Source organism: Podarcis raffonei, chromosome 16 (assembly GCF_027172205.1).
Source record: "Podarcis raffonei isolate rPodRaf1 chromosome 16, rPodRaf1.pri, whole genome shotgun sequence".
Classification (NCBI taxonomy): Eukaryota; Metazoa; Chordata; class Lepidosauria; order Squamata; family Lacertidae; genus Podarcis; species Podarcis raffonei.
This window is the reverse complement of record NC_070617.1, coordinates 39,307,452-39,321,405: the sequence shown is the minus strand read 5'-3', so window position 1 is coordinate 39,321,405 and position 13,954 is coordinate 39,307,452. Positions and strand designations below refer to the sequence as shown.

Genomic DNA, 13,954 nt, shown 5'->3' with positions numbered 1-13,954 from the left:
GGAACCGCAGCTCTAACTCTGGTCTCGCTATGCACTTAAAAAAATGCTGTATATTCTTGTTCACGCAGAAAAGCGCGATAAGAAATATAAAGAAATGAGGCGTTACTGTAGATACCCTCCTCTAGCTAAGACCATTAGACTAGAGAGGAGGCGGTGAAAGAAAGGCCTGAGCATGCGCGTTAGGCGCCACTGCTGTACCTCCAAAGCCACAGGCAGCCCCGGCAGAGAGCGAGCGAGAAAATATCTGAGCATGCGCGTTAGGTACCCCCAGCTTGGTACAAACCCCTTTGGCGGATTTTACCCATATTTCAATATAAAAGGCACGCCATTGGTGGAGGGCAAACACTGCTCGTCTTTAATTTGATAAAGCAATAGGACTTTCTCCTAAGATTTCACTGCTAAAACACAACTGCAGAACATTAATAAGTAAAGGGGAGATGTTAATATAAAACAAGGAACAGGAAGGTAAAAATCAGCTACTAAAAAGCTGCACAAATTTAAAGGTGTTGAAAAGAGAAAAATTGCCTCAGACAAAGCCTCTTGTGAGGTGGGTTCCTCAAGAGTAAGAACATCAGAGTCCTGCTGGATCAGACCAAAGGTCCCATCTAGTTTAGCATCATTTAAATATATTTGGTTATGGAGGCACATTTCTTGCTTAGCTTTCTTGCAGGATTTCATTATGTTTATGCTCAAAGAGCTCAAGCTGGTGTGCATGCTTCTCTTTTCCCGTTTTATCCTCACAACCACCTGGGAGGGAGGCCAGGCTGAGGGTCTGTAACTGGCCCAAGGTCACTCAGTGAACTTCATTGCCTAGCGGGGAATTAAACCTTGGTCTCTCCCAGGTCTGACATTATTCACTGCACCTCCCTAGCTCTAGCCGATTTATTGTCTTGTCTAACAACAAACTGGCCTGAAAAGCTATTCAGCTCATTCCAAAATTTATGTTGTTATGAGTTAAGTCAGGGGTCACTAGCTAGGCAGCCACAGCATGTTTTCATAAATATCCCCTTAAAAATCTGGTGCGTGAGAGGACAGAGGATGCCCCCAGCAGATTGTGCACCCGTCTTTTTCTGCTCTTTTAGATATGGCAGCCTTCTTGCATTATGCCACACACCCTGCAGCTGCCATTGTGTTATGCCATATTCCCCCCCACCACCCTACAACAGCCATTTTGGGACTGGCATCCACACTCGTAGGTTTCTAAAAATGCCCACTTGCTGAAAAGTTTGGCAACCCCTGAAGTAAATTGACCTTGCTCTTCTTAAGCAAGAAGAGAATCCTTTGCCCGCACTTGCTGGTCTGTTTAACAACCCCCAGCCTGTCTCCAGGGCTGGCCCAAGCCATTTTAGCACCCAAGATAAGGGATCCTCTTTACCCTGCTGCAACTTACTGCAGGCATTGCAGAGAAGCTGTTGCACTGCTTGTGTGGCTTTGCCTGGCCAAAAAACTGCCAGCAATGGAAGCTCAAGCAGTGTGACAGCAACAGACAAGCAGCCACACTCCTTCTGACACACAGGTGGTGTGCACTGGGCTGGGTGTCCTGATTTTGCTCCCAATCTGCCAACTGAGATGAGCATTTGGGATGGGCCAGCCTGTCTCCCATAGAACCCAAAAGATCCTGGGATGTATTATTGGTCACACAGTTCACTGGTGTGTGGGCTTTGCAGCCAAGCTCACAGCCCAACTGAGCATGTGCCCCAGCTGTGCTGGGAGATCCGCAGTGCTGGGAAAGCAACTGTCTTTCAAGGAAACTTGTTGGTCGCTGCTGATCTTCCAACTGAAAACCTCCCCAATAAGTTTCTGAAGGTCTCCAGGGTACTCCAGAACCGTCTGAAAGGGGTGGAGAACCTTTTGCAGCCCGAGAGTTGCATTTCCTCCTGGGGAACCTTAAAGGGAACAATATGAAAGCAGCAGGCAGGGCGGAAGTGGGCAAAGCAGGGGACGTGGCTCTTACTTTTGTAAAGGAGCCACATAAAAGTCAGAGGTGTTATCACAGTTGATGGACATACTCCAGCCAGGCAAAAGCAATAAAAAATACAGAGCAGGCCAGTGAGGAGAATCTTAAGGGCCAGACAAAAAGGCTTGGAGGGCCACAGTTGACCCATGGCCTAAAGGTTCCTCACCCATTTTTGTCAAAGACACAAGAACAGCCAAAACGATGCTATAAACCACATTTTATTCCTCATCGTCATCAAGCTCCAGCTCAGCAAGGTTTGCACATGATTTTAGCTCCACCTTTTCATCCACCGGTGGGTATCTTTCCCCCACAGAAGCGCTTATTCTCTCTCTTGGTAGAAAACATATATTAAAACAGAGGCAAAATTTTATACATCTGGCAGCAAAGTGCTTTGGCAAGACAGCCACGCGCCGCTCTTCACTGCCCTGGTCCTGACAGGCTCTTGTTCATGAACTGTCTTTTCACAAAACACATCCACCACTAGGAGACAAAGGGAAAAGAAGACAAGGTGTGAAAATGGAGCGAAGAAGTGGAAATACACCCAACATTCCATCCTGCAACTTGTCTTCAAAGACATTGCACTGAAAAATACATCCCTACACTCCCCAATCTCTCATTAAAAGGTAAAGGTAAAGGTACCCCTGCCCGCACGGGCCAGTCTTGCCAGACTCTAGGGTTGTGCGCTTATCTCACTCTATAGGCCGGGAGCCAGCGCTGTCCGCAGACACTTCCGGGTCACGTGGCCAGCGTGACAAGCTGCATCTGGCGAGCCAGCGCAGCACACGGAATGCCGTTTACCTTCCCGCTGGTAAGCGGTCCCTATTTATCTGCTTGCACCTGGGGGTGCTTTCGAACTGCTAGGTTGGCAGGCGCTGGGACCGAACGACGGGAGCGCACCCCGCCGCGGGGATTCGAACCGCCGACCATGCGATCGGCAAGTCCTAGGCGCTGAGGTTTTACCCACAGCGCCACCCGCGACCCAATCTCTCATTAACGTCTAACAAAATTCATGATGTGACATGACGTTGTCACACCAGGAGCACGTGATTGGCTGGTGTAACATCTCAGTGAGATGACATCACACCATACTGTGGGTTCGCATTATCTGTGCTTTTACTTCACAATGTTTTGTAAATTACTTCACAAAATAAATAATAATAATAATAAATTTCTATACTGCCCTTCATCCAAGGATCACAGGGCAGTTTAGTTTTAAAACACAGGCAAACTTAACATAATAATATACAGAATAATAACCCCCTCCATAGTTTAAAAGGCCATAGATTGTTTAACCAGCCAAAGGCCTGGGAGAAGAGGAATGTTTTTGCCTGACGCCTAAAGATATGTGAAGAAGGTGCCAGGCGACCCTCCCACAAATGGAGAGCCACCACAGAAAAGGCCCATTCTCATGTTGCTGCCTTCCAGACCTCTCATGGAGGAGGCACACAAAGAAGGGCCTCAGGTGCTGATCACAGGGTCCGGAGCTGTTCAGGTGGGGAGAGGCAGTCCTTGAGGTATTGTGGTCCTGAGCCACTTAAGGCTTTATAGGTCAAAACCAGCACTTGGAATTGGACCCATAAACTAATTGGCCAGTACAGTTGGGCCTGGATTAGCGTTATATGCTCAAACTGCCTTGCACCGATCAGCAACCTGGCTGCTTTCCAAACAGGCAGCCCCATGTATAACTAGACTTGATGGCAGACATGAGGCTCCTGCGAAAAACTGAAGCTGTGTGCCACGTTCCCCTCTGATCTCCCACAAGAGACTTTTGGGGGAAACTAAACACACAGCTTCTGTTTGGCAGCCATCCTGGCTCTGCAATCAAGTATGGTTCTGCTCTAGCTAGATGTTGTAAGGTAAAAAGATAGTCATACAAAACACACCTTGATTACCGATAGACTCTCTGTATTTATTTTGTAATATACCACACCCTATCCAATTGGATTAAGGTAAGGTAAAGGGACCCCTGACCATTAGGTCCAGTCGTGACTGACTCTGGGGTTGTGGCGCTCATTTCGCTTTATTGGCCGAGGGAGCCGGTGTACAGCTTCCGGGTCATGTGGCCAGCATGACTAAGCCGCTTCTGGCAAACCAGAGCAGCGCACGGCTTAAGGTACAATGCCATAAAACAGCCTGCCCCAGCCTGGGGCTCTCCAGATGTCCTTGCACTGTAACTGTCATCATCTCTGACCAGTGACAACGCTTGCTGAGGCAGGGAAGTTGGGAATCCAACACCTTGAGGACATTGCCATGGATGTACACAACTGATACGTAGATATGCACAGAGGATTTTTATTTAAATACATGAATTATTTGCCAAATTCTGCTGGTCCTTCTAAAAAACCAAAAAAAGGCAGAGGTGGGGAACCTGTGGCACTCAGAAGGTGTTGGACTTTATCCCCCATCAGCCTGAACCAGTGTGGTGGCCAGTGATCAGGGATGATGGGCTCTGTAGTCCAACATCTGGAAGGCCACTGGTTGCCCAGGCCTGACAGAAAGGAAGCACTTCTGTTCTGTCAGGAGTCTGCTGAGACTTAAACCAAGGATGGCTAACTTGGCTGGGACTGAAGGGAATCCCCACGGCCACCACAGGGGAGCCACTCCTAGCTTAAATAGAGCCAAGTCACAGAGGAGATCAATATCTGACCTTGCTTGGTTTGTCACTCTGGGGATCAAAGACCTTTTCACAAAGCCTCAGGCCGGTTTCCTGCCTCAGCTGCTGCAAGTAGGCCCTCATAATCTCTGAAAAACAAAGACGTACACTCCACAACCAAGGCCAGATCATATTATAACTCCCATTCAGTCACACAGTTTTGATATATTAATAATATTTCCATTTATCTGTTGATCCCAAAAGTTTACAGTAGATATAAACACATTAAATAAATACACACAAGTACAATAAAAACAGTGTTAAATGATTTTCTGCCATTCTCATACTAAACAGCCTCGTGGTGTCCTGCTTTCCCAAATAATACTTTCAACACCCTGCAACTAGTTTTGCTATGCCACCTCCCAAAAGGTGGTTTCGGCAGCCAGCCTGCAGCTGAAGCTGGCTTTGCCCCTCTCCTCTCTTTGAAAGCTCCCTACAAAACAAGCTGGGATGTTCTCTGCTGGACTAAGTGAACACCTGAAGCCTCTGGTTCCTAGGAAAGTGATGCTGGTTCACATGCAGCAAGCTGCCATGAAATGTCTCCCCGATCAGATGGAGAAAACCCATCTGCACATTCTGTTGCCCAGGCAGAGCTGCTCTTTCCATCAGACTGCATAGGGCACAGACCTCTAAATCAAGTTGTAGGTTTGCAAGATTGAAAGAGAAGAAGCTTGAGGAAATGCTACACTGAAAATGAAGTTGTGGGGAAATGGGGGCAGAGGCTGCTTTGCGTCCTACTCTAAATGCAATGAGAGGAAGGATCCAATCCTATACTGTACATCCTTAATCCAGAGGTAAACCCCCTTTAATTCAGTAACGCTGATGAATGAGCATGTTTAAGATTCAGCTGTTAAGTGGATTAAATCCACCAATTCAAGCTTGCAGTCCGCATTGTTACCTTGCCCTTACCTTCTTCCTGTTTGCTGCTAGGTCTGGCATAGAGAGCGTTCAGTGGAAATCCTGGCTCTCCAGGGATGGGGAAATTTGTTATTCCTAATGTATACATTTCTTTTTCTCCCTGGCCTTTGGAATTACACTGGAGGAAAAGAGAGCACAAGGAAGCATGAGCCACTTAAGACAACACAAAACGTAATGTACACGCAACACACAACTGGCAGTATTACAGCAGGATCCTATGTGCTTTTACTCAGAAGCAAGTTCTGCTGTGTTCAAAGGGACTTGCTCTGCAGTATCTGCATTGGGGTCGCAGCCTTAAGAGCTAAAACTCTACAGTGGTGATCAGCATTTCTTGTGGCTAGGATTTCTACATAATAAATAATTATACTCGAGTGTGTGTGTGTGTGTGTGTGCACGCACCCCCATACCCACTGTAATCCCTGAGAACTGTTTTATTTTAATTTTCAACCCCACCCCCAAAAAGGACAGACATAGGAAAACAATACATTTATATTTTATTGTTTTTAAACATTTATTTCCTTCGGCTTAAAAGCAACAACCAGCTTGCAGCACATAAGGAACATCGTCCTGGCTGGGTCTGAAAGCAGGATTCTGTTCTCACAGTGGCCAACCATTTACTCCTGGGAAGCTCGCAAGCAGGGTGGGGGCCCAAAGGCTTTCTCCCCACCGGCGCTTCCCGGGAATGAGAGCAACATCCTGACTCATTACCCTTGGCAGACAAAGTCCATGGAGGCAGACAAGGCCAGTGCCCTTTTCAATGCTGTTACCTTCTGCAGCTTTTTCAAGCACTCCGTAATGTAGAGTGTTATGTAGATCAAAGTTCTGTCGGCCTCATTCTAAAAATGAAAATAAATCCAAGTCACCTCCTGGGAAAACTTAATTTGTCTTCACCTCTTTCTGCAATCTTAGTTTTCCCAAACCAACTGGCACCTCCTGGTTGTGTTAAAATGGCGCCGTAGTCTCTATTTGTTTATTTAAAATCTGTAAACAGCATGCAACCTTTTTTAAAAAATAAAAAAATAGTTACTAAAAATGCAGCCTAGAGCCAATAAAACAGCAATATGAAAGCAGATGAAACAGACAAAGTGGGAGAAAGGGGAATCAAAGAAGTGAACCATAAGCATTGCCACTCATCGTGTGAACGTCATGCATGGGGATTATTCGACACACACACACCCGTTCCTCTTCTATAATACTAGAGCTGATTGAAAATCATTGGGAATGTCTTTGTTCAATACATGATTAATGAATCAATATTTTAAAAGACTTTAAAAAGGGATCAGACAACGGGGGACAGGTTTATTAGCCAGGATGCAAAATGGAGCCTCCTTATCTAGATGCAGTCAACCTCTGCCACCTGTTGACCATGGAAATTGCCTTCTTCCCTTATTGGGGGCCTGCTGGAACCTTCTGGCTGGCCTATTTTGAGAAAAGAGGCCCTGGAACCTTCCAGCAGGGCTGTTCTAATAGCAGGAGCAACTGATCCCTTTAATATGCAAAACACAGGTTGTTTTGTTTTTGGGTTCTTAAGTCACTCTTATGTCTGTATTTATTTTCTTTGGGTTGTGTTTATTTAAGTTCTACTCAGAGTAGAACCACTGAAATTGATGGATCTAAGTTAGCCATGCCCATTAATTTCAACGGGCCAGCTCCAAGTAGATACAATCCTATGTTTCCGAAAACAAGTCCCTGGTCCTCTGGAATGCACAGCAAGCATTTTAAAGCAGGTTTTTCCATCCTCCTTACCTTGATTTCATAATTTTTAAAGAAGACATTTGCTTTGAAGTAGTAAATGGCTTCATCTATGATGTCTGTATCTTTTGCTACCAAGAAAGAGAAAGAAGATAGATGTACTTGGAATATTATAGAAAACAAGGCATCCCAAGAAATGCAAGCTGACTCCTGAAGATGTCTGATTGACAATGCAAAAGTAAGCCCCACCAAGTTCAATTGGACTTACTCCCAGCTAAGAATGCATCTTAAAGGATTGCAGCTTCAGTTTCTAGTACTTTAAATCATACACATAAGGTTAGGGTGGTGCTATGTTCCAAACCACAGAGCCTAGGGCTTGCCGATCGGAAGGTCGGCAGTTTGAATCCCCGCAATGGGGTGAGCTCCTGTTGCTCGGTCCCTGCTCCTGCCAACCTAGCAGTTCAAAAGCATGCCAGTCCAAGTAGATAAATAGGTACTGCTCCAGTGGGAAGGTAAAGGGCGTTTCCGTGCGCTGCTCTGGTTTCGCCAAAAGCGGCTTAGTCATGCTGGCCACATGACCCAGAAGCTGTCTGTAGACAAATGCCGGCTCCCTCGGCCAGTAAAGCAAGATTAATAATAATAATAATAATAATAATAATAATAATAATAATAAATTATTATTTGTACCCCGCCCATCTGGCTGGGTTTCCCCAGCCACTCTGGGCGGCTTCCACAGAGACCTAAAATGTCACACATTAAAAACTTCCCTGAACAGGGCTGCCTTAAGATGTCTTTTGAATGTCAGGTAGTTGTTTATCGCTTTGACATCTGATGGGAGGGTGTTCCACAGGGCGGGCGCCACTACCGAGAAGGCCCTCTGTCTGGTTCCCTGTAGCTTTGCTTCTCGCAATGAGGGAACCGCCAGAAGGCCCTCGGCGCTGGACCTCAGCGTCCGGGCAGAATGATGGGGGTGGAGACGCTCCTTCAGGTATACTGAGATGAGCGCCGCAACCCCAGAGTCGTCCGCGACTGGACTTAACTGTCAGGGGTCCTTTACCTTTACCTAGGTAGACTACAGAGCTCAGGAACTATCCATGTAAACTGCATGCCTACACAGAATGCTTTGACATGCACCCTAAACCTCATTAATGGTGCTGCTTTTCAAAATATGTTGCTTGACAACAACACAGAAAGGGGACTTCTCTGTAGGGGAGTCCCCTCTTAGAAATACCTATTCTTACCCCACTATCAGGGTGCTTCCAAGAACCATTAAGAACACATTTGTTTGCATAGGCATTTTTTTTCTAGACCCAATTTGCAGTGTACCTTTAAAGCAGTACCACACCACTTTAAGCAGTCATGGCTTCCCCCCAATAATCCTGTGAAGTGTAGTTCCCAAGCAACCCAGAGTGGCTGGGGTAACTCTGTCAGATGCAAATGATAAACTGCTTCAGGATCCTAACATAGGAAGCTGCCTTATACAAAGCCAGGCCCTTGGTCCATCTAACTTAGTAATGTCTGTACTGACTGGCAGCAGCTCTCCAGAGTTTCCGGCAGGGAAACCCTTCCAGTCCTATTGGAGGACTGAACCTGGGGCCTTCTGTGTACAAGGCAGATGTTCTACCACTGAGGGACAGCCCTTCTGTGTTGCGGAAAACACTCTTTTGAGGCCTGCTGTGAACTTACTTTCCCTGGGTGCCGGCCCTTTGAACTGACTCCTGATAGGCAACAACGCCATGTTCCCAATCAGTTTGGTGTCTGGGTCCATAAGAGTAGAATGATAAGCCTGTAAGAGGGACAAGAAGGGATAATCAGTAACAAAAAGCCACAGGCACACAGAAAAGCTGTTTCTATGCTTTCCCAAAAATGTACAGAAGCGTCAGAGTTCCCCAGTCCCTGGAGGCTCTTTAGCCGGTCACAGCACCCAAAGGTTAGAATAGGGGTTGGCACATATTGGCCTCCTGGCCCACAAGTCATGTGGCCAAGTGGAAATGAAGGCAGAGCTCCTGCGCCTTTACTAGTTGTGTAGAAGTGGGGATCGCAGCAGGTTCAAGCTTGCTTAACTTTGGATTTGATATCCCGCCTTTCACTCCCTTTGAGGAGTCTCCAAGCGGCTCACATTCTCCTTTCCCTTCCTCCCCCACAAGAAACACTCTGTGAGGTGAGTGGGGCTGAGAGACTTCAGAGAAGCGTGACTGGCCCAAGGTCACCCAGCAGCTGCAGGTGGAGGAGCGGAGACACGAACCCGGTTCCCCAGATTACGAATCTACCGCTCTTAACCACTACACCACACTGGCTCTTCACAAAGCAACACCTGTTGAAATTGCTGCACAATTATTAAAGGTGCTACCTGAGTGCCACCTGGGTTAACAACTGCCAGGTCCTCCAATATATCTTCTTTCTCCGTTTTTGTTTCTGTCTGCTTCCAGCAAGAGGAGCAAACGAGAAAGAGGCAGCGGCAAAGAGCAGCATTCATGGGAAGAGACAGCTCATTGGCAGAGCCCCTGCCTTGCGAGGAGCAGGTCCTGCTACAATCCTTGACATCTCTGGGGAGGACTAGAGGTGTCCCCTGCCTGGAACCATGGACAGCAGCTGCCAGTCGAGCAGGGCCAGGGACAGTGGGACCTTTTTTATCGCGATGGCTGCATTCCTTTGTGGGGGAACTTTCCGGGGGCCACATACCAGCAGTGAGCAGAGCCAGGGGCAAAAGTCTGCAGGGCAGTGGAAGGCACTCCTTCCTGCGTATGGCAGGCTTCATTTTAGCCACACACGAGTCAGAGGGTTTCTCCATCCTCCGTTAAAGTCAGGCACTTTTCAGCCAAGCAAATGGACTCAAGGAGAGTATGAAGAAGGTCCAGCGAGGGGTGTGGCCTGAGAATAATCCTGAGGGCCGTGGAGAGGGGCCTGAGGCCTGTCTCTCCCCAGTGTAGATGAACCAATGTAGTACAGATGTAGTACAGATGAACCAATGATCTGACTCAATATAAAGCAACTTTTTCAGCAGGGGGCAGGTCCACTGTCCTTCAGACCTTGTGGGGGGCTGGACTATATTTTGGGGGGGAAATGAATGAATTTCTATGCCCCACAAATAACCCAGAGGTGCATTTTAAATAAAAGCACACATTCTACTCATGTAAAAACACGCTGATTCCTGGACCATCCACGGGCCGGATTTAGAAGGTGATTGGGCCAGATCCGGCCCCCGGGCCTTAGTTTGCCTATGTTTTAAAGTAACAACCACCTAAGCATTCTCCTCCTTGTGGTGCAGCAATAAATCTGCTAGCATGTTTGCAAAGCTAAGCAGGGTCCGCTATGGTTTCAAATTGGATAGGGAACCACATGCCAAAATTCCTGCATTGCAGGGGGTTGGTCTAGATCCTTGGGGTACCTTCCAACTCTACAATTGGAATTATTATATTATTCTTGCTCCAGGTCAGTGGGTGGTCAGTGTGGGACCCTCAATGCTGTAGCTACAACTCCCATTATTCACTGGCATTGGCTAAACCAGTGATGCTAATGGGGCTGGTAGTCCAAAATATTCCAAGGGCTGCCCCTGTTCTGAGATGGGCTTCACTCCCTCAAATTGCGCAGCTGCTCAGTGGAATAGATAAGCCGTGGCTCTCCAGATATCCTTGGGTTCCAACTCTGATTGGTCTCAGCCTTCTTGCTGGCATCTCGAGACAATGGAGTGCACCTCCGGGGGTTAAGACAAATTGCTGCAATAGCAGCACCAATGTGACCTCCCTGGAGTGCAAGCCTGGGCAGTGTGCATGGAGGTATTGGGCTGCCCAGACAACAGGACCCCCCTCTCAGCCTCACTGATGTGGTCCAAAGGAAAGCAGAGCAAGACGTTTGGCACCAGCTTGGCTGCAGGAGTTGCTGGAAGGAGGGTACAAGGCGCCATCCAACCACCTTTGGGACTCCACTCTGGATTCGTGTAGCGTTTACTTACTCCTTAGCCTTTGCTTCCCCCAAAGATATCCCGCAAGGCAGCAGAGGTTTAGTGTCAGATGATGGGAGTTGGAGTCTTACGACATCTGGAGGTCCAGAGTCAGGTTTCCCACCCCTGGATGAGAAGGTCAACAAGTCCAACCTCTGCTGCTAGGCAGGACCATCCCACATAATACAGAAGTCAATGTGTCTAAAGCATGGGGGAGAACCTTTGGGTCCTCCAGATGTTGCTGAGCTACAACTCCCATCATCCTTGGCAATATGCCTTGCTTTCTGGGTCTGATGGGAGTTGAAGCTCAGTTCCCCACACCTGGTCTAGAGTGAAACAAGGTGTTCATTAAAGTACCTGCTGTTCTGGTTGATGTAGGTCATTTGGGGCAAATGAGTACAGTTAAATAAATAATAATAAGCCACTCTGGGCGGCTTACAAAATAGATAAAAACATAATAAAACATCAAACACTAAAAACTTCCCAATACAGGGCTGCCTACAGATGTCTTCTAAATGCCAGTCTTTTAAACCCCAAGAAATGTGATAAACGGTACTGATTCACAGGGGACCCAGCAAACCAGGGTTGGATCAAGGTATCAGCCTAGCGTCCTTTTCGTAACCTCCAGCCCACAGGTAGGTCCAGACACAGGACTACAGGTATCAAAAGTTGTATTTGGGTCAATGTTTTTCAAATACAACTTTTAAAAAAAGAAAGAGCAACTGACGTTTCCTTTGCCCTGCGAATTTACTGCTGACAAGTGTAATTATTTGATGCACATTAAAAACACATCCCTTATTTTTCAACAAGGATGTTGCAGTGCGAATCATCCACCGCAGAGAGGATGCTTTTTTTTATAGAAAAGAAAAACCCGCTGGCCATATAAGGAAGTTCTTCTTTCCCCTGACATCGCCAGCAATTCACAACACAAGGCTAATTCGGGCGCAGAGACCCAGAAATTAGAAACCCAAACGGATCTATACCCCGAGTGGGGAGGGGAGGGTTTTAAAAATACACCCCGGCTTCCTTGCGCACGTTCTGGATCACAGGAATAAATCAAAGGGGCTCAATTAACAGACCGCCTTCCAGCTCTCCCTGGGCCCAGCATCTTACGCCCACAGTTCCTGTTTTTAAAAATTCCTATGAACTAACATTTAAAAGAATAAATAAATGCTGTTTTAGGCAAGTGGACCAGCTGCAGTTCTAAAAGGTACGCGGATCTTTCCCCTTACCGGCATATTTGGGGCGCAGCAATGCAAAGCGACCCAGGAAGGAGAGGTGAGAGGCGCCCTTCCAGCGAGCAAGGCAGCGAAATCTTGCAAATGCAAAGCCCTTCCTGCTCCACCCAGGCAGGAAGTGAGAGGCAGGCGAGGCAGAGGCAGCGGGACGCGGAGAGCCAGCAGGGGGCAGCAGAAGCCAAGTCCCATTGAATTCCATGCAGCTTACTTGCGGTTAATGATTGACAATAATACAGGAATTAAAAAAGCAACCACCTCTTTTAAATCTCATTGAACTAAATTAAGCTTGCTTCTGAGAAACCCAGTTTAGGACTGAAGCTTCATGACCAAGTAATGTGTAAGTCTTCTGGTGTGCTTACTTCTGAGTAAATGTGCATGCAGGTCAGGCTCCACATTTGTTTTTCCCACAGAAGATTACATCAATATTTCCTGTTTCTTTCTTCTTCTTTAACAACACAGAAAACCGTACATTACAGCAATGCAAATAGGATTTAATATTTACAGTTCTGAGGCGACAGAGAGTTAGACCGTCAAAACATAGCTGTCAATATTTCCCATTTTTTAAGGGAACTTCCCTTATGCCAAATAGGATTCCTCGCAAGAAAAGGGAAAAGTTGACAGCTATGCATCAAAGAGCCAGTGCATGAAGAAGCAGGCCTTAGCCCCCCTTTATCTAGGGGTGTCCAGCTTCCAAGAGACTGCGATCTACTCCCACTATAAATAAACTGGCAACCCATTGGACTGACCAGACTTGTTGAGCTGTATTTGAGAGGGGTGAACCAGTTTTTTTAGGGCGGTGGTGAGGCGATTGCTGGAGATCATGTAACCAACCAGGATCGACCAGGAACAGCCCATGATCCACCGCCTGATCTCTCACATTGGCATCATACTCTTTTTCTAAGTAGCTTTGGGGAGTGTATGTGATATTGCTCAATTTTCTCCTCCCAAGAGTCCTTCAAGGTAGGCCAGTATCCAAAACCAGATACTCCTGCTCTAGACACCATACTTGTCACCAAAACACTTCTCAGTCAGGGCTGGTCCTCCCCATTCCTCGTACAGAAGCCAACTAGACTGGTGGCTGGATCTTATTTCAATGATTTTGAAAGGACAGCATCCTTCATCACGCCTGAGGCTGTACAAGTTTGGGGTGACTCCCAACACCTGCCAGCTCACTCTGTCTGATGGTAGGGCTGGCTCTTTTCATATTTATCTGAATTAAACACAAACAGATCTTGTCATCAGGAGGGAAGGAGCAAGGAATCTAGCAGAGAACGTGGCCTGGTGGTGGAGAGCAAGAGGGTGTGTGAATGGGGGTCCGGCAGTGCAGGTCTACACAGAAGGAAGTCCCAACAAGTTGAGTGAAGCTTGCATACAAGGGGTTGCTTGCTTAGACCCATGATATCTACCACAGTCAAGGAGGCTGTGGCCTTCCAGATGTTGTTGGGCTTGTGTCAGCCTCAGCCAGCATGGCCAACAGTAGTCCAGCAGGATAGGGAGGGTCACAGGCTCCCCCTCCAAAGGACCAGTTCCTCTCACATGAGCCTGTCTCCTCATTA

General features: G+C 47.2%; 1 protein-coding gene across 1 annotated transcript; it reads right to left on the bottom strand.

Moving 5' to 3' along the window:
• Window positions 1-2,157: 2,157 nt before the first annotated feature.
• On the bottom strand, window positions 2,158-12,515 carry ARPC3 (actin related protein 2/3 complex subunit 3). The gene is made up of 7 exons (XM_053368219.1): window positions 12,393-12,515; window positions 8,907-9,006; window positions 7,275-7,351; window positions 6,296-6,364; window positions 5,520-5,646; window positions 4,605-4,699; window positions 2,158-2,437 (listed from the first exon to the last, which is right to left on the bottom strand). The coding sequence occupies exons 1-7, from the start codon at window positions 12,396-12,398 to the stop codon at window positions 2,375-2,377; spliced, it is 537 nt and encodes a 178-aa protein (XP_053224194.1). The 5' UTR covers window positions 12,399-12,515; the 3' UTR covers window positions 2,158-2,374.
• Between the last annotated feature and the right edge of the window lie 1,439 nt (window positions 12,516-13,954).

Bases quoted from the DNA above. Each gene is read 5' to 3' on its own strand.
- ARPC3 (XM_053368219.1), bottom strand. The intron at 6,365-7,274 runs GTAAGGAGGATG...TTTCATTTTTAG, and splicing joins TTAAAAATTATGAAATCAAG to AATGAGGCCGACAGAACTTT. The intron at 2,438-4,604 runs GTCAGATATTGA...TTTGTCTCCTAG, and splicing joins AGAGTGACAAACCAAGCAAG to TGGTGGATGTGTTTTGTGAA.